Genomic DNA, 20,141 nt, shown 5'->3' with positions numbered 1-20,141 from the left:
GACAGTTCTTTTGATGTCGTCACATTGATGAACGAAACTTATGGGAAACCTCAGGTTTTTTACAAACAAATTAAGCCTTGCTGCGTACCCCATTGATATGTGATGACATGATGTTTTAACAACTTGGCGAACCAAAAGAGAATTTAATTGAATGGTTTTTGAGATATGTTTGCACAAGCCAGCTTGTGGCCCATCTAACAGAAGCCTGTCAAAGAGGGCCTACTCTGCTTGGTGCGTTGGGCTCATTTATGGGCCTTTTTTGGTAAGAATTCAGGTACGTGGGGGTTGGGCTCACTTGCAAGTAGAGCTATTTCAATCACAATTTCAAACAATAATATGAAATCTTTTCGTTTGAAAAAATAAATAAATAAATTACACATAAATTTGTAATCTTTACATCATGATAACATTTAAGAGGAGCGTGTGCAATATCAGTTTTGTCTGGGGTTGTCAAATGCCACCTCATGTTCGGTGGAAGCCAATCAGCCATACTCATCGTCGGATACGGGATCCAATCGATCCCCATCAGTTGGTTCCCGCGAGCTGCACGAAATGATGAATGGCGTCCATCTTCGGAGGCAGCGTTTGATATAAAACGACGGTCTCGGCTGTCCCCCTCGCAGGAGAAAAGAGAAGGGAAGTGCTTCTATTTTTAAAGCGTGTGTTTTTGAAATTTTTTCTTCTTTTGTGGGTGGATTTTGTAAAATTCAAAGAGGGGCGGGTTTTATCGTCGCCTCGCCTGTGCCTCCTCTTTTTTTTTTTCAAAGAAAAGAGAGAGAGAGAGGGAGAGAACGGGCGAGAATGAGCGGGAGAGGTGAAGAGAGAACGAGGGAGACCGAGAGAGAAGAAACGAGGGGGGAAAACAGCAAACGAGAGAGTAAGAGATAGAGAAAGAATAGAGGAACGGTAGAGAAGGTAAGTCATTCGAATTTCAATTTCTTCTTCAACTATTTTTAAAATTTCATCTTACATTAGAAGTTTGAATCTCTGCCTTGTGAACTTATGATAGAGAAATCCCGTTTTTATCAGCCTTAGCATGGGATTCACATAGAAGTGATATTTCTTGTTTATAGAGGGCTGAATGGGTCATGCGATTGAATTTTTGAACGCCGTTTCTCTGAGTTCGAGTGTTGATGGCTATGGTAGAAGTGTTCAGCACAGATTGTGGAAAAGGAAAGAAATTCTCAGTTCTGTATTATTTTCAGATGGTGCTGAAGCTGTACGGTTTCTTTTTGAGTCTTAATCAGAGATAATGTTAAAACAGAAAGGGGGCTTTTATAATTTGGTAAGAGTTGAACAAAAAGGAGGTGGATTTGGGGAAGGCTTGACAACGTAGTTAGAAGGTTTGTTCTTGGTGAGGCTGCTGGTCATGTAAGGGGACTGGGTTAAGACCTTTAATCAAGGTTAGTAATTGAGTATGTATTTATTTGTTTAGATCACAAAACTGCACCCAAGGACGTACCCGGAGAACGTATTGAATAGTGTTTTATTTTTCGGTGAGCAGATTTTAGTATGTTTCATCTAAAGTATATCTTCATGATTGTTTAATTTGTTGAGACAGAACTCAGCTAATAGAGGTTGAAACATTTGAAGGCAAGCAGATATAGTGAGAAGATAAATTGATTAGAATACTAATAAAATCTTTCAGCAAGTCCCGATTGTGACTGGCCACAAGGGCTGCTTAAGGGCAGTGACCAATGATAGCCCACAAGGGGTATGGCCTGCAAGGAGCAAGGAGCAAGTTCTCTTAAAAGAAAAAAAAGAAAAGGAAAAAAAAAAGCGATGGTCCCTAGTCCCAAGATTCCATGAAGGAACAAATCCTTCAAGAGTGGGACCTCAAGGGGAGAGCAAGTCTCACTTGAGGCGGTAGGGCGAACTTTAATGAAGAGATTGACATGAGAAAGCTAGAAATCCAACAAAAGACAATTAAGTTTGAGCTCAAAACAACTCTGAGATATGCTTGAATGCTTGTTTATGTGGTGTTATCTCTTAAGTGTTGATATCATGTATTTACCTTCATTTGATATGATCTTACAGTGTGATACTCATTGAGTCAATAGGACTCACTCTTTTGTATTTCTCTTTTCAGTTGAGCAAGATAGAATTTCTGAGAAGGCAGCTAAGCATCAGTTATATTTAAGCCTCCGAGTTCCTAGTGTGATAGGTAGAGTTAGATTCATCTTTATTAATTATGCATTGCATATCATGTAGAAAGTAGCCGTTACACTTCTCTTCCAGTTCATATTTCTAGTTTTAAATTGAAATTGTGTTCTAGTGACAAACTAACAATTAGATTTTGAATTGTGCTAGAAAGTTACAGTTTTCTTCTCACTCCCTGGTGCAGGAGGTGATAATCTTTCTCTCTGTGGTGATTCGGAAGCCTTTTTCCTTCTTTGGGGATGGCGATGAGTCTTGTGCCCTGCGTGAGAAGGTCCCTCTCGGCCTTTCGATGCTCTCCGAAGCCGGCACTTCTTTGCCAAGGAGTGAACAGCCAGTTTATTAGGAATCTCATCTTGGAGACGATCTCCGAGCCCATCAAAACTCAACGCCTCTCTGGCTCCGACTCCGGTCTTGAATTCCTCTCTTCTTTTTGTTTCCTTGTTTCCTTTCTCCCATGGGCAGCTTTGCTTGGTTGTCTTCCATCCTTGCTTTTTGGGCGTTCCATTCTATTGATACGTGAATTTCTTGTGTTTTCTTCTCTTTTTCAGTTTCTCCCATAAAAGAGGTCTCCTTTAAACACCAATTTTCAACTGATTCACTGTGTTCAATTGATCTTCACATTTTTAGTTTATGATTGATCTTTCTATGGCACTCACTCTTTTCTTCTTTTTGTCTTTTTTGATATTTCCTTTAAGGGAGCCCTTCAAGGAGAGGTTCAATTTAGGAGGTGTTACCCAAGTCAATCTTGAAAGGGCGTTTTTAAGTGTTTATTCAGAATAACAGGGCACATTGGGAAATGGGTTGTGCTTAGAGGCTGCAAAGTTCTCGATTGATTTACTTTTCTGTATATGTGGGCCATCATGCAATTGCCCCCGAGGCCACTGTTTTTACTTGAGCTATCAATTCCTTCAATCACGTTGTTCCTTGTTTGAATTCCAATTCCAAGTCATTAAAACATTAGCATCCATTGTAGGAATCGTGGAGGTGAGCTTGGACAGGCCAGGTGCTAAGAATGCAATTGGGAATGACATGTTGAAAGGCTTGCGGCGTACCATTGAAGTTATGAATGAAGATCCATCAGTACGTGTCGTCATGATTTCTAGTTCGGTACCAAAGGTCTTTTGTGCGGGTGCCGATTTGAAGGTTTTTTATCCTCTTCATCTATTTTTCTCTTCCTTTCTTGTGCTTCTCTTGTGGCTATGAAAGTAACCTAGAGACGATTTTTTTTGCTAGACCAAAACCATATATTTCTAAGTTTCTGGTAATGGGAAAACATTTTCTGGGCTGCTATGTTGGACTCTTCAAAGTGATGAATAGCACATTGTTTTGGTATTTTCTATGTTGAGATTTTGTCATTGCATATGAAGTAGATCACGCCCACAAGGAATTGCCTGTTAGAAGGTTAACATTTAAAATCAGAGAATACTGCTTTGGCCTCTTCTGGCTTATAAATCCTACCTACAAATACAAAAAAAGAAAAAAACATTACCGAATAGTTTATTCTTAATTTTCAGCATAGGGATGGCATCAATATGGTTTACTTACATAGGACATCAAGGATGTGAATCCTAACCAGACACTATACATGCAAATGGCTGTACTTTTGCAAAATTATTCAGTAATCTGTTTTCTGTATCAAGACCTAGGGCCTCCAGTTTGTTCTTGTACATCATAGTTTTCATCAGTAAAGGTGGGGAGACCTTCGCCCTTTGGAGCTACTTTCTCCTGGACTATACATTTGCAACACCAACGTCACTTCTGACATATCTCTGTGCTGTCAATTAGAATTGGTGCAGACAAGTGTTGTATGTACTTGCATATATGATACATTATGTTATGCAATGTAACTATGAGGAAAAACGACAGAATACACTCCTGAAACTAGTTTGTGCCTTGTGGGACTGTAGGAGGTATAAAACTCCCTTATTGATGTCATGGTAGGATATTTGTATTTCATGTCACACCTTCAAAACATTATAAAAATGAGAAAAACTTTTCTTTGTTTTCTTAAACTTATATAAGTTTCTCGAGGTTGAACCTTAATTTTGTCACAAAAGGCATTCTTACATGTTAAAGTAAAAACGTAAAATTTAGTGCTGATTGTATGCAACAAAATTAGAGCAATCATGGTTTTTTGAGCAAGAGCTTGTGGTTGTCCTCCAAAATGTCAAGTTCTGTTATCATTAAATTGTTTCAGGACTCCAAGGAGAATCTCATACACGATAAGTGCTTATACGTGTAATTTTGTGATGTTTATGCAATTTATGATTTTTCATAGGGAGAATCTTTTTCCTATTTTCCAAAATTTTCCTTCTATCTTGTATATTTATGATTTTTAAAATTTCTGTTTATTAATATTAAAAATTTAATTTCTGATTTTTTATGTTATGGTATGTACCGAATGTTGGGCCCATCAGATATGGTCTACAGCATGCAGACAATTTTGTTTCTTAGTTAAATACCTTAGTTGCATTTGACTGTCTGCAAATGACATGTATTAAATGGCAAATCCATTTTGCAGGAGCGTAGATTGATGTCCCCTGAAGAGGTCAGGCACTTTGTGAACACTCTACGTTCTACCTTTTTATCTTTGGAGGTTAGTGTGAGGATGTTCATTCACATTTGCTGGAACAGAATGACATTCACATGAGAAAAATTTTCAATCAAATTTTGATGGTATTGATTGTGTTCGCACTTTGTGTGTTTTTGTGAATTCTGTTGAAGCTATGCCATATATATTTTAACCAGGTATATTTTCTTGCATTCAAGTTGCATAGCCAATCAAATAAGAATGTCTTTGATTCCTTAATTCATGCTGCTTGTCTTACCCCATGCCTATCTTTTATTATGAAGACCAACCACAGAATTATTCATTCAATCTGATGAAACATTATTACCAATTTGGTGTTTGTCCTTTTCTCCTTGGATGTTTAATTCTAATGTGTTTGTCCTTTTCTCCTTTTTTGGATGTTTAATTGTATCCTTGCTACTTGTCCACATTTTTCTGCCTTATCCTGCTCTATGCCAATCAGTCAACTATTTTTCTTTTTCCTGTGTGTGGAGGCAATTGGGTTTTTGCATTTTTTTTATACATTATGCTCTGGACTTGTTTAGTTTAAAGGTAAGTAGGAGGCCTTCAAACCGATGATTCTATCAAAGATGTTATTTCTTGCATTTTTCTACTAGACTCTTTTTATTTATTAGTCTATTGAGTGCACTTAAATGGCTGCCATGTATTCATCATTTGCATGTGCCCTGCTTGAATTGTCCCTCTTGTTTGTATTAGATGTGCCTTCTTGTATGAACTGCAATGCTGCATGACTCATGGGGGTGGTGCTGTTTTGTTCATCAATTGTTACTGGCTAATATATGTAGAGCCTACAGCAAGTTTGTTAATGGGCTGGTTTATGTGCAGGCACTGCATGCTCCTACAATTGCTGTTGTTGAAGGTGTAGCATTGGGTGGTGGACTAGAACTGGCACTATCTTGTGATCTTCGGATATGTGGTACAACTTGTTGCTTATTAGACATTTTTATGCTAGTCCTTGAGGTTTGAAGCCTTAAGTGTCATCCAGAAAGCCATGACTGAGGCCTGACAGGATCCCGCTACTGCCTTCAAACATTCAGGAGGTGATGCTGTGTTTGCCATGCCAGAGACTGCACTTGCTATAATCCCTGGGTTAGTGCTTTAATTCTGATATGCTCCTGCAGAATAAGAATAGCATAACAAAAGTGATCTTCTATAATATATCATCTTTGATGTTCATAACTTCTCACCATTAAGATTATATTGAGTGGCCTGGCTATGCTTTGCCAAGCTTGTTCAATAAGTAGTCAAGTCTTAAGCACGAACTCTGTCTGAGGTTTATGTAGGATCTGAGTTCTCAGGTTCTTCAACCAGATGAGCCTGGTTGAATCCAATTAAGAACATCCGTGTGGTTGTTATTTTCTCCCCTTTTTGTTGCATGCTCGTGTCAGCTATGGAATGGGTCAGAGACTCAGAATCTAGGTCACATTGGTATGGTTACGGGTTCGGGTATGTACGGGTATGGCAATTTTAGAAAATCTTGTTTCAGGTGTACGGCAAACAAGAGTGTGTATGTGTATATGTATATATAACACATTATGAAGACAATTTTTCATAGTTTCTTTCATAAATTCTACATATAATATCATAAAACAGAAATAAACTAACAAAAGTATGGTTAAATTGTAAGAAAAAGAAATTTTAAAAACAAGGTTTGGATCAGTTCCAACCCGGTACTTGTCCAAACATCCCACTGTACCCGTACCGGCATACTGCCGTACTGTTACTGGTATGTGGGCATATCCCACGTACTACTGTGACATAGCTCGCAATCCACCAGATTGGGTGCACAAAACAGTTCGTGACAGCTCACAATCCACCAGATTGGGTGCAGGGAACAGTTTTGAGGCAGTTGTCTATATGCTAAGAGGGGTGAGATTATAACATCTCAGGTGTTGAGATGACCTGAGAGAACAGCCTTGGCTTGTGCTACGTACCTCCAACTTACTGTTATTCTTTTCCAAATTTCACTAGCTTTGGTGATAAGTTGTACTTATGATCCTAAAAGGTATCCTTCGTGCTCAATCTATTTGTGCTTATGGGCCTTAGATACATCTGTTTTAGATACTGTATCTTCTTTTTGTCATTCATGCACCCTTGAAAATAGGATGAAGCATAAACTCGTTAATTTACTTCTGCTACATATCTCTCATAGACATGCCAAAGATGCATTTTGTTGCTTCTCAAGAGAAGAATCTCGTCGTAAATGTCTCTATAAGGTGCATTTGTTGTGCTAGTTCACTAGATTAATTTCTTCTCATCCAAAATGTGTGTCATTTTTTGTTTTCTTTTCCCTTTTTCAATTTAGGTTCTCATAATATGTATTCTGTGTGCAGGGCAGGAGGTACTCAGCGTCTTCCTCGGCTCGTAGGAAAAACATTAGCAAAAGAACTCATATTTACTGGGCGTAAATTCCATAGTGAAGATGCATTAGAAATGGGTAATATATATCAACATACAGTATTTTTGCCTGCTTATAGATATTTGCTTGATTGTCCCCAGCAGTCCTTGTCATCTTGGATCTGTAAGTCCAACAGTAAATGGATTGCAGGTCTTGTCAATTATTGCGTTCCTGCTGGAGAAGCGTATTCAAAAGCTCTTGAAATTGCTAGGGACATAAGTCAGAAGGTATGGGATGCAGGTTCTTCAAAGCCACTTGGTACCTTTTTGTGGTCATGCTTCTTGGTTTTTACCTTCATGATGCCAGTTAAATTTTTTGGGTTTTATTCATACCATTGATTCATTATGTTAAGAGTTTCTTCAATATTCATCTTACATTGCTACCTGATCTTATAAGTCACTGTATTTTTTTCTTAAAAATTTTCCGACCTGCATCTTTTGGTCAGTTGATTTGGAAATTGAACCACCTTTGAATCTAATTGGTTTTTCATCATTATTAAAATTTGATCATATATTGATAAACTAAAAAGTCAACATAGTCCAGGAGAGTTCTGTCATGTCTTGCTTCCGGCCCTCTGGGTGGAATTTTACCTATGGATGACATGAATGATAGCTCAGCATGACACCAATTTTGAGTTTGCAAATTAGTGATCGCTATCCACAAAACAATTTGACATGCGTAATGAATCTTTCAGTTGTATTTGCTAATTAGTGCCTGTATTAGACTATTAATCTTTTCATAGTACTGCAAAATCAATCTGTGAGAAGCTTGCAAGTTACCTGCATTTTTGATGTCATATTTTTGCTCTGCCAATTTGGCCCTTTCTCAAGCATTACCTTGATTTAACTGGATAAGTTGGTGTAAAAGAAATAGAAGGTACAAGGCTGTAGCCTGTAAGCTGTTGTGAATTGACCAAACCCAGCAATTTGAAAGCCATTCCATTTATGTCCTTCCAAAGACTCCAAGCATGATAGTGAAGGTTTAAGAAAAAAGTCCATGCTTTTTTCACTAGAAAGTGAAAAGTTTTATTTTTCTTGCATATGAAAAATATCAGCAAAAAGGCAAGGCAAGCTCATATATTCCAAAAGGAAGGCGGGAGGCCAACTTCTAGTGACATTTTCTGATTATTATACACTGGAAAAAGCTGATGTATGTTGCATGATGCAAATGATCCATATTCTTGGATCCATATGGCTAAGAAAACTGTTAAATTCCATTGACAGGGTCCACTAGCCGTTAGAATGGCAAAAATCGCTATAAACAAGGGGATGGAAATGGATTTGTCGTCAGGCATGCAGGTTGAAGAGGACTGCTATGAAAGAGTATTGAATTCAAAGGACCGGCTGGAAGGCTTAGCTGCATTTGCTGACAAAAGAAAACCAGCATATAATGGGGAATAGGATCCATTTGCACGAATTTTTACCCTTCACCAATGTCAATGGTGGGGCTGCAGACATTGTCTACAAGCAAGTTGACTGCAACACTTATGAACTTGTGTGATGTTCAGATCTACAGGCTTATCTGTGATATCCATGCATTCTTCATATATATTAAATTTATGTCTAATAAGCTGTTTTGCGACAAAGTGATGATTTTACGCTCACTTGCTCTGAGACACTCCGGAACATTGTTTGTTGGAAAATGCTACGCGCTTGTGTTGCCATCTAAATGTTAAAGTCATTCTTTGGAAACTACTCATATATATATATATATATATATATATATATATATATATATATATATATGTATATATATATATGCGCTCCACAAAAAATTTAAGGCGTTTTTGTCGTGCCAATTAACCTAAAAGCAACCTGTATATATATATATATATATATATATATATATATATATATATATATATGTATATATATATATGCGCTCCAAAAAATTTAAGGCGTTTTTGTCGTGCCAATTAACCTAAAAGCAACCTGTTTCTGATGCTAACAAATCAGAACTCTTGAGTCATTTGGTTATGGAACTTAAGGAAATCAGATTTTGATTGATGTAGAATTGCCACTCGTTGCAGCAAACGTTTCTGTGATTTTAAAGGCTATACAACTCTTTTTAGAAGTACACGATCAAAGCACAAGTAGAAATGCTTAGTGGGCTACCATCAGATTATTGGGTGAACGCTTCATCTAGCTGAAAGCCTCTTCACGAGTGGACATGTTTTGCTCCACGGAGCTACCGTCTTTAAATGGAATTTCCTTATTGTAGCAGGAGATGCTTACCCTGGTTCACCGCCGGCTGGATCACCACGGTTCTGATGGTAGGAATGACGTATCTTTCTGATCAAATAATCTAGTCATGGCTAAAGGGTTGTGGGGTGACCTGGTTCAGCAGATAAGCTTGCTATGGAGCGGCCTTGCACCCATCGGTGGAAGGAGGAGAGGATGAAGACGATAATAGCTCCCAGTGAAGCAGTTCCTGTTATCAGGAAAAGACCCCATAAACTAGAGAAGGTGAGGCTGTTGGAGTTCACTTCCTGATTGGGGTCTGCGCATGCTTCAGAATGCTCAAACCAAGCCCTTTCGATGGACGCCATACTGTCTCCTTCTGTGATGTTTAACACTGCTCTCGAAATGTCCGCAACCAATGGAGAACCCTTAGGAAACACCTGCAAGAAACGTTGCCCATTAGCGGAGCATCCAATAGTCTATTTTCAGCTTTTGGTCTTAAAGAAGACAACACCACAAGCAGTAAATAATTTGACGGGTAGAATGAGAGAGGGTAGGATTTACAAAGCCAAAGCCGCCGTTCTTGTAGGTGGGTCCAACCATGGAGAAGCCGGTGCAGTACTTGGCAAGGAAAAGCTTGATGTATGGGATCTCGTCGACAATGGCGGACACCCCGCCACCGCTGCTGCCCCTCGTGAGCCCCTCCTTGTACTGCTCCGCCGTCGAGTACTCCCTCAGCTTCGACTTGTCGACATTCATTCTCTCCAAGAGGCTGGGAACAAAAGATCCCTCCAGGTAGCCAATGTAGTCGCCGTTCCGGATGAGGCTCTGGATGCTCGTGACCGTCGGCCGGAGCTGCTGAAATGTGAGTATTGAGGTCAAGCTTGCCGTGTAACTCGACGTCAGGATCAGCACCACAAACACCCAAACGATGACCACGAACCGTGCCAGATTGCTCTGTAGTCTCTCCTCTGCATCCATGAATACAGTTACCAACAGTCAAGAGAAGAGAGAGAGAGAGAGAGAGAGAGAGTTGTTACGTACTGTGTGCAAAGACCATGGTGGAGAAGGCGAAGTAGAAGGTGACGCCTATCTGCTCGAGGGGAGTGCCTCTGAACTCGGGGTTGATTCTGTGCTCCAGCAGCCACACCACCAACCCTGTGAAGACGAAGAAGGACCCGCTCGTGATCCAAAGCTCCGCTGTCAGCGGCTTCGAGAACACGAACACACTCTTCTTATGCTCGGCCTCCGTTGGAACCAGCAACGACACGCCCGATTCTGTGTATGGCAGTGTGAAATCTACGTAGTTGGATCGGTTGGCGATGATGGTAACGTCCCCCACAACTGCGTCGTACTTCTGCTCAGCACCACCACCAAACTCACCATTAACAACATGAAACACGGGAGTTTGTTACCAGGAATTTTAAATATGGCAAGAAGTTCCGTCAACTCATTGGTTTCACCACATGGCTGAGCCAGATCTTTTGAGCTCAGGGCACTAATTTTAAAACTCTCTCAACTTTAGGGGCACCAATATACATATAAACGAAGACACCAACATGAAAATTAAAGAAATTTGTGGCTACACCGATGCAGCAGCTAGCACATGTATTTGTAGTTCATTTTTTGGAAAAAAACACGAATACCATGAAGCATGATTAGAAGCATATAAATCAATACGAAAACTATGTTATTGGATATAATTTTGAAATTTTATAAATTTCATGTATACATTTAAAAGATTCTATTCTTTGTGCATCCGTAACGTCTTCAATGCCAAAATCACATCCAATATCAGGTATATTACAAAACAAAGAGTGAAATATACATGTGAAAAAAGTGTAGTATTCTCAGTCTCGAAATCAATGCATGGAACTGCATGTTGACAGCCATGAGCAGCTCCAACAAGCCAATCCATTTACGTCTAATGTTTCCTTTTTCGACTGGTATATTGGTATTTTCTCCCAGTAGATGCATGGAAACAATTAATGGCAGGCAGACGCATTTCTCTCTCTCTCTCTCTCTCTCTCTCTATATATATATATATATATATATATATATATATGGGAGTTGAAGAAGCTAACTCACCCCAAGAATGACTTGGTCGACTAGTTGATCGTATGTCCCTCCACTCTTCCCATGTTCATCAGTAAAGGGGATGAACTCATAGGACAAAGAATACGGCAACACGTTCACGACGGCCTCGAATACGTCTATGCAATAGCCTCGCACCGTGGTCTTGTTGGTTGCAGGGTCGGTCCGGACCTGGAGGAACTCATTGAACCCAGTCTTGTATGGGACCCCAATCCTCAGCTTATTCCCGTTGGTCGGCACGACCCAGCCCTTGGGCACCGCACCTGGATCACCTGGCCACACCACTGTGCTTAAATTGGCTCTTCCAGGCTTTCCTTCCACTGGTTGGGAGGAAAGCCCGGTCTGGGGAGTCCACACTCCCACCACCCTTTCTCCTTTTCCGATCACGTTCACAACCTCGAACCTATTGGACTGCAACTCCCCATTAGCGAAACTGAACTCCCCACTCAAGCCCACCTCATTAGTTCTCAGCATTTCATTCAAGAGTTGGCGACCTGTTCGCGAGATTCTCAGGCTTTCCACATCCGTGGAATTTAAATTCCCAAGTTGAACCTGCTGGAACTTGAATTTCCGGGAATTGGTTTTCTCCACAGCGAAAGCCAGCGCCTGAATGGTGTCATAAGACCAAAGCCCGAAGACATCGAGCTCCGGCGTGGTCTCGACGTCGGGATTGTCCAACCGGAACTGTCGGCTCCATCTCGCCACGAAGTCGGCCCGCTTCGCCGACTCCGGTACGTAAGTTCTCACCCCTAGAACGCCTTGCATTGCGGATATTACGGTTGAATTCATGGAGCCAAGGAGATTGCCAACTCCATTAGTGACGATCCAGACGTAGTCACTGCTCATCATGTCCAGCTCATGAACGGACAGGAAAAGGCGGGCACCGAAGGACGGCGTGACGTGAACGACGAACACTCTGGTCTGCATGGTCATGAGTCTATACAATTCTGCCTTGATGAAGCTGTTGCTGCAATCAGTTGGGAGAACGGACCTGCTGGCCACCTTCACGTCGATCTGCTGAAGGGCATCGGCGAGGAAGGGAATCATCCCGCTGCCGAAATCGTTGTCTTCGTAGATGGGCACGACCTCTCTCCAACCATAGAGCTTAACTATGGACACGATTGCTCCGATCTGAGCTACATCGTTCTGTGCAGCTCGGATGAAGTATGGCTGCTTGGCTGGAGAGAGCGAGGGGCTCGTTGCCGTGAAGGAAATCACGGGGACGTGAATTTTCTCGCCTAAGTTCGCAATGAAATCCGCTTCGCCGGATCTTAGCGGGCCTAGAATTGCCTGCACGGCCTCCACATTCTTCAGCAGGTCAATGGCTGAAAATATGAAAAGGCCACGGATCGAGTCAAACACAAAGAAGCTGTTTGATAAAAAGAAAACTGTGTTCTCAGAACATACATGTTTTAAAAACGTCATATTTTGTTTCATAAAAAATATATATATAATTGTAGATGTTTATTTTTAAATCCAACAATCATGATCCTTGATAGGGAAACCTTTGTATTATTAGTTGACTAACTTACGAAACAAGTTAAATGGGCACATTTTGTTGACCACCAAAAATTTGCTATTAGTTGACTAGTTTTTTTTTTTTTTTTTTTTTTCTCGATGGCATATATCTGGATAACAAACTTAATCATAAACAGGGCCTTATTTTTAAAGGCGATCAGCACCAAAAATGAAAATATTGCAGGAAAAGGGAAAGAATCATGCCGATCTTGCTACCTCAGATGATCGGACTATTTTTTGTTGTAGCAATATGCAGTTTGGTGCAAGTACATCCATGAAACTGGAACTAGTTTATGATGTATTTTTGTTGACTTCAAAATTTAATTCTGGTCGCCTTGACTACAGAATTTTAATATGTTATTGCTGACTATTATTTCTTCATGTCATTTCGCTTCTAACATCTTGTTTTGGTATTTGAATTGTTCTTTTGAGTTTCTTTAAAACAGTCTTGAATATATATTATCCAGGTATGCAAATGAAATATCAATAAAACGAAATCAAATGAACACAGATAAGGCGTTACCCCAGCACCACTCAGTTGAACAAGAGCGATGTAACATAACAAGAACGCCCAGAAAAGCAATTCCAACCGCCGTTAAAAGACGACGAAATTTCAGTTTTTTGCCATTTGTTCTGTATCAGATTCTTAAATAATCTACACGCGACGCAAAATAAAAATGAAGTTGAATCTTTTATGAAGGATTTTCTGGACCTTTGATGTTTCAGTCAGAATCACAGTCGTGAAATACCAAATTCATGGATCCTCTCACTCTCTCTTCGTCGCAGGCACCATTAATCAGCACCCGCGTATGCGGTAATTATATTATATAAGAACGAAGGGAGCTTGAGAAATCACAGAGAAGTCAGAAGGATGAAATAAGGGAAACCTGCGGATGCTGCACCGACGACGCCCCCATCTGCGTAGTCGAGGGCGTGAATGACCAAGCGCTTCGTGTGGTTCCTGGTGGAGTAGAAGTCGTCGAGCGCCATGGAGATGCAGGAGTTGCTGATTCTTGATATGGGCATCTCGAAATCAAGGATCAACCCTACGTTTACTGGTACCGCAGATTGATTCCTCATGGCAGCATCTGAAGTTGGCGGAAACAAGACCACCAAGACGAAGAAGATGACGACGATCATGGAGGTAGCCCTAATCTTTCTCCTGTGTGTGTTTGTTGGAGATGAGAAAGGGATGTTGGTGTGAGGTTGAGGAAAACAAAGCTGGCTTACAGAATCAAAGATTCGTCTGAAAATTCGTAGCGACTTCCACCGTCTTCATTGTTGATTCCACCAGCAACCTCTTCATGGACATGGACGGGATCGCTGATTTCTCGGGAGCTTCCAATAATAGCACAAGCTATGCACTCTAGAGCTTGGGATCCAAGACATGGGTTTAGTTTGTGAGGAAGAGGTCAGGACCCGATCTATAAACCAACTTTGGAGCATCTATGATCCATGGATCTGGCCTGCACGTGGACCTTGACGGAGTCCAGTCAAAAGTCAGGGATATCTAATTGGCCGACAACTCGGATCCTTTTTTATTATTGGTTCAACCCATGCATGGGTCAAAACTTTCAAACCGGGCAAACAAAAAGTCTGCCAAGAGTGGTGAGCGCGGATTAGAGATGTGAATTATAATCAGTCTGATTCATATCGAATCTAAGCTTACCTAACCTGGTTCAATCGGGTCCGACTTAATTGGGCATGGGGTCCATATCGGGATAGAATAATTATACTTACATTCATTTCTGTATTAGCTTAGAATCTGTGATACTTATGCTTGAATCGTCACTATAGTTTACATTCATTTCTGATTCTCGTTCTAACAACCTCCTGCAACTTAATTAAATTCTTTCAAGTCCGACCTTCATCTACTCGGGAAGCTCTATCCTTGGCCAATTAAGGCTCTTAGATGTGATGTGGCACCTTTTACTATGATAGAGGGGAAGCTAGAAATTTCTAGCGAAGGGACACTAATTAATTCAAACTTTGAACTTTTAACAAGTACTAATATCTGATATACGAGACAACAATATGTAAATAAGCAACTGCCCACACAAGCCCTTGATCAAATTATTTACACTTCCAGGTTTGAACCCAACAATCAGCTGATTCGAGACATTGTGATGACATAGTACTGAGAATAAAGTATTTCTTCTTTAATTACCTTGATGTTGATTTCCTGGTAATTTGTCTGAATCCCTTACTAAACTTTCTTTATGAGTTGGCACAAGAAAAAGAACAAGCATCTAATAGAACAAAAAGGGCCAGGTTTATAAGTTTGAAAATCCTTCTATCAGATCCGATTCATTGGCAACGTCCCTAGTTAACACTACCAACAAAAATTTGATTGTCATGGTATACCATATACTTTTCTTACATGGTTGATTTTTTTTTTTTGGGGGCTCTAAAATTAAATACTCATGCATGGTAGACTAGTAGTTAGGGAGCAAATGGTAAGCAAGTAGACTCTTCTAGAGGGACTTTTCTCATCTTTGGGCAGATTTTGGCGAAGTAGAACCGCCAAGTCAATAACTATATAATATGTGATGCAGGAACTTTCTCAGCTGGTAAGAGCAAAATGTGTAAGGATATGTTTATTTTTTAGGAAAAGAAAAACATAAAAGGAGTGGCAATTAACTGGTCCGGACCCAAAAGCTGTCAAATAAAGACCTGAATGAAATCTTCGATAACTTAAAAAATTGAAGGATAATACTTAAGATACCGAATACTAAAGGATTGGATTTTCTTTAACGTTTAATTAGATATATGAAACATGGGCGACTAATTCACCATTTAGTCCACAAACTTGAAATTCAGCTTATCCAAATTAACAAAAAAAAAAAAAAACAAATTGCATATAAAAACTGAAAAGGACACCTAAATTCTTCATCTATCTCATTCGTTCTTCAAAGGATGATTCTACTCGTTTTTTCTGCTTCTCTTTCAAGCAGAAACTTTCATTGTATTTGGGGTTCCGGCCGTGACGCTCATCGGGTGCGCGGAGGACACATTGGTCAGGGGGTTGAGGACCGTTACTTCATACTCTCCATGAGTCAGCGACATTTCGAGTCGACCGTTGCCGTCCGTCGTGCCCTCCAAGTCCACCGCGCCTTTCCACTCGCGGAGGAGCTTGTCGACGACGTCGCCCGTCGCTAAATTGTTGAAATTGTGGTCCGTGAGGCACATCCTGTTGCAGCCCTCGGGGCTCCATCCCACCCACATCACCATCCCATTCACCGCCGGATGAGCGTACACCTCTCTAAGCACTTGCTCTAGGTCACTCGCCTGTAAAAATTAAAATAAAATTAAATACAATAAACAGATAATAATTAATTAGTTATAAAATATATTAACCGGATTAATTTTTCTCGTTACCTGATTTGGTCCACTTTGCAGATCCAACTCCGTGATCCAAATGGGCAGCTTGGCCTGAGCCAGTTTGTCCAGGGCCGACCTGATGTAGGCGGTATCGACGCTGGTGGAGAAATGCCCCTCTAGCCCAATTGCCAGTTTCAGGCCGGCGCTCCCCGGATACGCCTTCATCTGGTTGATCTTGGCCAGGTACTTTTCCGGCGTCGAGTTCGGGTCTCTGCTGTCCTCCAAAGTATTGTACTCGTTCAGGAACAGATATGTTCCAGGGTCCAGCGTCTGGGCCTTGTTGTAGAACTTGGAAGACGCGTCCGGTCCCAGTTTGGTTTCGTAAAATGAGAAGTGCAGGTTCTCGTTCACAACATCCCAGCCGATAACCTGGCCCTTGTACCTACTAACAACCGAGTTGATCCTGTTGTCAGCAGCCTGGGAAAGATCAGATGGGGACAGCGAATCCACCCATGAGGGCTGGTATTTTGGGTCGTCCCAGAACACGTTGTGGCCCCTAACTGCTATCTTGTGGCTCTTGGCGAAGTTCATGAGGGCGTCCGCCTGAGAGTAGTCGACGGTGCCGCGCTGTTTCTCCGTGGAGTACCACTTCATCTCGTTCTCGAAGACGGTGACGGTGAACCGAGGGGCGAACCAGTTCTGGTACGCCGTGTTCCCGATCAGGTTCTTGTTAATGGCGGCTCCAAACGGGAAGTTGGGTCTCTTCTGTTGCAGCATGACCTTCGCACCGGGCAACTCTTTGCCTTGTGAGTCCACAACATGGAACTTGGCCTTGGATTTGCGGACCTGATGATTCTCAAAGTTTTAACTTCAAACAAGGAAAAAGAAGAAGATGCTGCAGTAGATCGATGCATCAATTAGCATATGTGGTGTTACCTTCTCAATGCTTTGGCTCTGATGAGATCTCCACTCTTCCTCTGTGAATGGTTGAAGTGAGACGTTGTCCACCCAGATTTCTGTTCTATTGTTCAGGCTCTGCAACAGTTGATCGACCAAATGAACGAGTTTTTTTCTTTTATCAGTGAACTTATGATTAAGAAGATGGATTTCTATGTTCATGATCAGGGGATATGCCGATTGCGGGTTAGACTTACTGGCTGATCCATTTCTGGATCCAATAAGTGATTCCAGTACCTGATCCGGACTCGGGTTCAAATGGATTCCTGCCAGATAACCCGAACAATACTCACTTAAAGCATTTCTGTTTCAATATGGACCTGGATCGGGTGCTATCTGATACATGATGACTGCTAGATGCGAATGCATGGAAGGAAAATGTACCTCAAAATAAAGTTGAGAAAATCCTGAGGATCTTGGGGAGAAGCCTCCCTTGAGCATGGACCAGCAGCCAGACCTTGCACCAACTTCACCAGCACGCAGGTACTGACCCTCAGCAGTTTTAAAGATGGCTCTCACTGTTGCCTTTTCTCCATCTACTTGCACCCAAGCTGCAAAAAATTGCGGGGAAAACATCCGGTTATTGTTCTCAGATTGTATCCAGATCCAACTATCCAATATGACATCCAAATGTGATTCGACGGTAGCTAGATCCCTAGATTATGTGTTGGATTATCAAATCCAGGTCCATATCTCATGAGTCGCCACCATCCTTAGTTTTTTTTTTTTTTATTATTGTTTATTTAAGAGAAATCACCTTTCAAGGTCATACCCTTATACCTCCAAGATTTTGGGTTAATTTGGAGTCTCGGTGGACCAATAGTACGTCATTCAACTCAAACTGCTGCACTTGCCAGTATTTACATAACACACTGCAACATGATGATGGCACGAGCGAGATTCAAACATCGGATCCTTTGAATATAAGTTGCCTTACTGCCAGCACTATGACCCTTGAGGTATCCCCATCTTTAATTTGCATGCTAATGATGAATTTTATGTATTAGAGGAGCCATAAATTTTTTCTGATGGGGGCACTCGTTCAATACCTTTAATTTCTTTGGCACACTTACATGTATAACAATCAAATATATCAAAACATTAACATTTTGTGAGGTTGAAGTGGGCAACTGCCACACCAACCACCATGTGGCTACGCTACTGATTTTTCAGTAAACACGTACACACATACATTCATACATACACAGATACATACATACATATACATATGTGCTCTTACCTGAGAAAGTGTAACGATTTTCCTTCTGCAGGTAGATCGTCTGGGCAATGCTATCATACGAATGGTTCCGACTTACGGCTGCTGCGTACCGGTTGCCACTGTGAAATCTTGCTTCCAGTTTTGCCCCTCCAAAGTTGACCCACCCTTTCAAACCATGGTCAAATCCTGGGTTGGCTATGATCCCTCCTTTGTACTGGGCATCCTTTGGCTTGGCCAAACACTGAACAACAAAGAATTAGCACTTGGAAAAGCACTTAAATTTGGAGGAGCTCCGTTCCATGTTCCCTCTATGGTTAAAAATCATGAGTTAACAAAAATACAGATATTTTTCGTGGAAAAATAAGCTATTAAATTCATGTTGACTTAGCTAAATAGATGTATTAAATCCTCCAAATTCATTGTGCATAATAATATTGCATGCCACATTTTCACCCTTCTAAATTGTAATTTGCAGTATCCTAGTTAGTGTTAATTTACAGGATCTCCACAGACATCTCTCTCTCCCTCATATATATATATATATATATATATATTACTGTACTTATTTAATGGTAGGTTTTGTGGCAACGGCAACCACAATGAGATGAAGAACAAGAAAAGATTATGGTACCAAAATGATACAAGTAGATCACCTGATCAGCAGTATATGAGTAGTCGTATATCAACCCGTTGGCTGTGATAGCTACACAATTAGAATAAACAAGTGGAATTCAGAGATCTAGAGAGTGGAAAAGAAAGAGAGTGTGTCGCGGACAATATAAACGTGGGTGCTGCAATTTTTTAACCACAAGTAGTGTTTCGTGCAACGCAATCGTGAGTTTGTGCTGCGTTCCGTCATCGCCTCTGCTGATCATGTAAAGTATTGCATTTGCAATTCTAATAACATGTAGTAGTATGTATTTTGTTCGACCATACACATAGATGCACACATATATACATACATACCACAGACAAACTCATATTTTGGGTTTATATGAAATAGTTGCTTAATGCAATAACTATTAGAAACAATGTCTTCATTTACTTGTTAAAGAATATGAATTGTCACAAGTGATCATATGATGCATACCTGCAATAAACTGAAAGGAAACCAACAAGAGCAAATAACTCCTAAGGAGCTGATGCAAATTACTTGGATCCGTCTTCATGATATGTGCCTGCCCAAAGACAACGCAAGAAAAAGACGGCATATATGATCGTTAATCTTACACCAACAATAAAAAAAGAAGAGAAAAACAGATTTACAGGAAGAAATTTCTGGGACACTTACTATTGATAAAAGAGAGAGAGAGAGAGAAATGGCTTTGGTTTTCATCTTATTTAAAGAGTGAAAGCATGGCCAAGGATGGCATAAAGGTAAGTATGTTAAGAATTGATTCTGCATGGGACTGAATTATAATGACTCTAGAGATTGCCTTATTCTCTAACCCAGGATTTGGTCCAAATCTCCCAAAATTGTAGCCATTCTTCATGCGGACCAGTGCTCCTAAAGGAAAACAATAAAAACGATATACTACACTTCATTTTTTTCCTAACTTTCTTCAAAAGCAATATTTAGTTCCTTAAAATGTATGATATATCAACAAACTTTTGGGTGTAATTTTTCATAAAATTTTGGTGACCTATTTAAGCAGCAAAAGTAAGCTTATTTGAAGTATAGCCTAGGAAACTCGTCAGTTTAAG

At 40.5% G+C, this 20,141-nt stretch overlaps 3 protein-coding genes across 6 annotated transcripts; 1 reads left to right on the top strand and 2 right to left on the bottom strand.

Annotated features, from left to right (window-relative positions):
* The first annotated feature begins 732 nt into the window (after positions 1-732).
* Positions 733-8,733, top strand: LOC116266362 (probable enoyl-CoA hydratase 2, mitochondrial). Of its 4 annotated transcripts, none has more exons than XM_031647540.2 (10): positions 733-915; positions 2,090-2,164; positions 2,345-2,568; positions 3,134-3,240; positions 4,682-4,756; positions 5,576-5,666; positions 5,788-5,839; positions 7,084-7,187; positions 7,299-7,375; positions 8,372-8,733. In XM_031647540.2, the coding sequence occupies exons 3-10, from the start codon at positions 2,400-2,402 to the stop codon at positions 8,546-8,548; spliced, it is 852 nt and encodes a 283-aa protein (XP_031503400.1). In that variant the 5' UTR covers positions 733-915; positions 2,090-2,164; positions 2,345-2,399; the 3' UTR covers positions 8,549-8,733. The 4 variants fall into 4 exon arrangements, with proteins under 4 accessions (XP_031503400.1, XP_031503401.1, XP_031503398.1 ...); XM_031647538.2 differs by having other exon boundaries at positions 738-915; positions 3,134-3,303; XM_031647541.2 differs by lacking the exon at positions 2,345-2,568 and having other exon boundaries at positions 734-915; positions 3,134-3,303.
* A 528-nt stretch (positions 8,734-9,261) lies between these two features.
* Positions 9,262-14,159, bottom strand: LOC116266110 (glutamate receptor 2.7-like). Its single transcript, XM_031647203.2, has 5 exons — positions 13,828-14,159; positions 11,417-12,747; positions 10,373-10,685; positions 9,893-10,299; positions 9,262-9,768 (listed from the first exon to the last, which is right to left on the bottom strand). The coding sequence occupies exons 1-5, from the start codon at positions 14,078-14,080 to the stop codon at positions 9,463-9,465; spliced, it is 2,610 nt and encodes an 869-aa protein (XP_031503063.2). The 5' UTR covers positions 14,081-14,159; the 3' UTR covers positions 9,262-9,462.
* Positions 14,160-15,886: 1,727 nt separating this feature from the next.
* Positions 15,887-19,930, bottom strand: LOC116265271 (endo-1,4-beta-xylanase 5-like). Its single transcript, XM_031645825.1, has 8 exons — positions 19,874-19,930; positions 19,528-19,615; positions 19,091-19,140; positions 18,459-18,678; positions 17,603-17,769; positions 17,198-17,296; positions 16,319-17,107; positions 15,887-16,228 (listed from the first exon to the last, which is right to left on the bottom strand). The coding sequence occupies exons 1-8, from the start codon at positions 19,928-19,930 to the stop codon at positions 15,887-15,889; spliced, it is 1,812 nt and encodes a 603-aa protein (XP_031501685.1).
* Positions 19,931-20,141: the final 211 nt, after the last annotated feature.

The sequence above is a fragment of the Nymphaea colorata genome, chromosome 12, assembly GCF_008831285.2.
Source record: "Nymphaea colorata isolate Beijing-Zhang1983 chromosome 12, ASM883128v2, whole genome shotgun sequence".
Lineage (NCBI taxonomy): Eukaryota > Viridiplantae > Streptophyta > Magnoliopsida > Nymphaeales > Nymphaeaceae > Nymphaea > Nymphaea colorata.
The sequence above is the reverse complement of the archived record's forward strand: the minus strand, read 5'-3'. Positions and strand labels throughout refer to the sequence as shown.

Coding starts and splice junctions, on each gene's coding strand:
- LOC116266362 (XM_031647538.2), top strand. CDS start 2,400: ATGGCGATGAGTCTTGTGCCCTGCGTGAGAAGGTCCCTCTCGGCCTTT. Junction 2,569..3,133: donor CCTCTCTGGCTCCGACTCCG/GTCTTGAATTCC, acceptor CATCCATTGTAG/GAATCGTGGAGGTGAGCTTG. Junction 7,376..8,371: donor CTAGGGACATAAGTCAGAAG/GTATGGGATGCA, acceptor TTCCATTGACAG/GGTCCACTAGCCGTTAGAAT.
- LOC116266110 (XM_031647203.2), bottom strand. CDS start 14,080: ATGATCGTCGTCATCTTCTTCGTCTTGGTGGTCTTGTTTCCGCCAACT. Junction 10,686..11,416: donor TCGACCAAGTCATTCTTGGG/GTGAGTTAGCTT, acceptor GGTGCTGAGCAG/AAGTACGACGCAGTTGTGGG. Junction 10,300..10,372: donor CACCATGGTCTTTGCACACA/GTACGTAACAAC, acceptor TCATGGATGCAG/AGGAGAGACTACAGAGCAAT.
- LOC116265271 (XM_031645825.1), bottom strand. CDS start 19,930: ATGAAGAATGGCTACAATTTTGGGAGATTTGGACCAAATCCTGGGTTA. Junction 19,141..19,527: donor TTCCTTTCAGTTTATTGCAG/GTATGCATCATA, acceptor CTAATTGTGTAG/CTATCACAGCCAACGGGTTG. Junction 17,108..17,197: donor AGAGCCAAAGCATTGAGAAG/GTAACACCACAT, acceptor GAGAATCATCAG/GTCCGCAAATCCAAGGCCAA.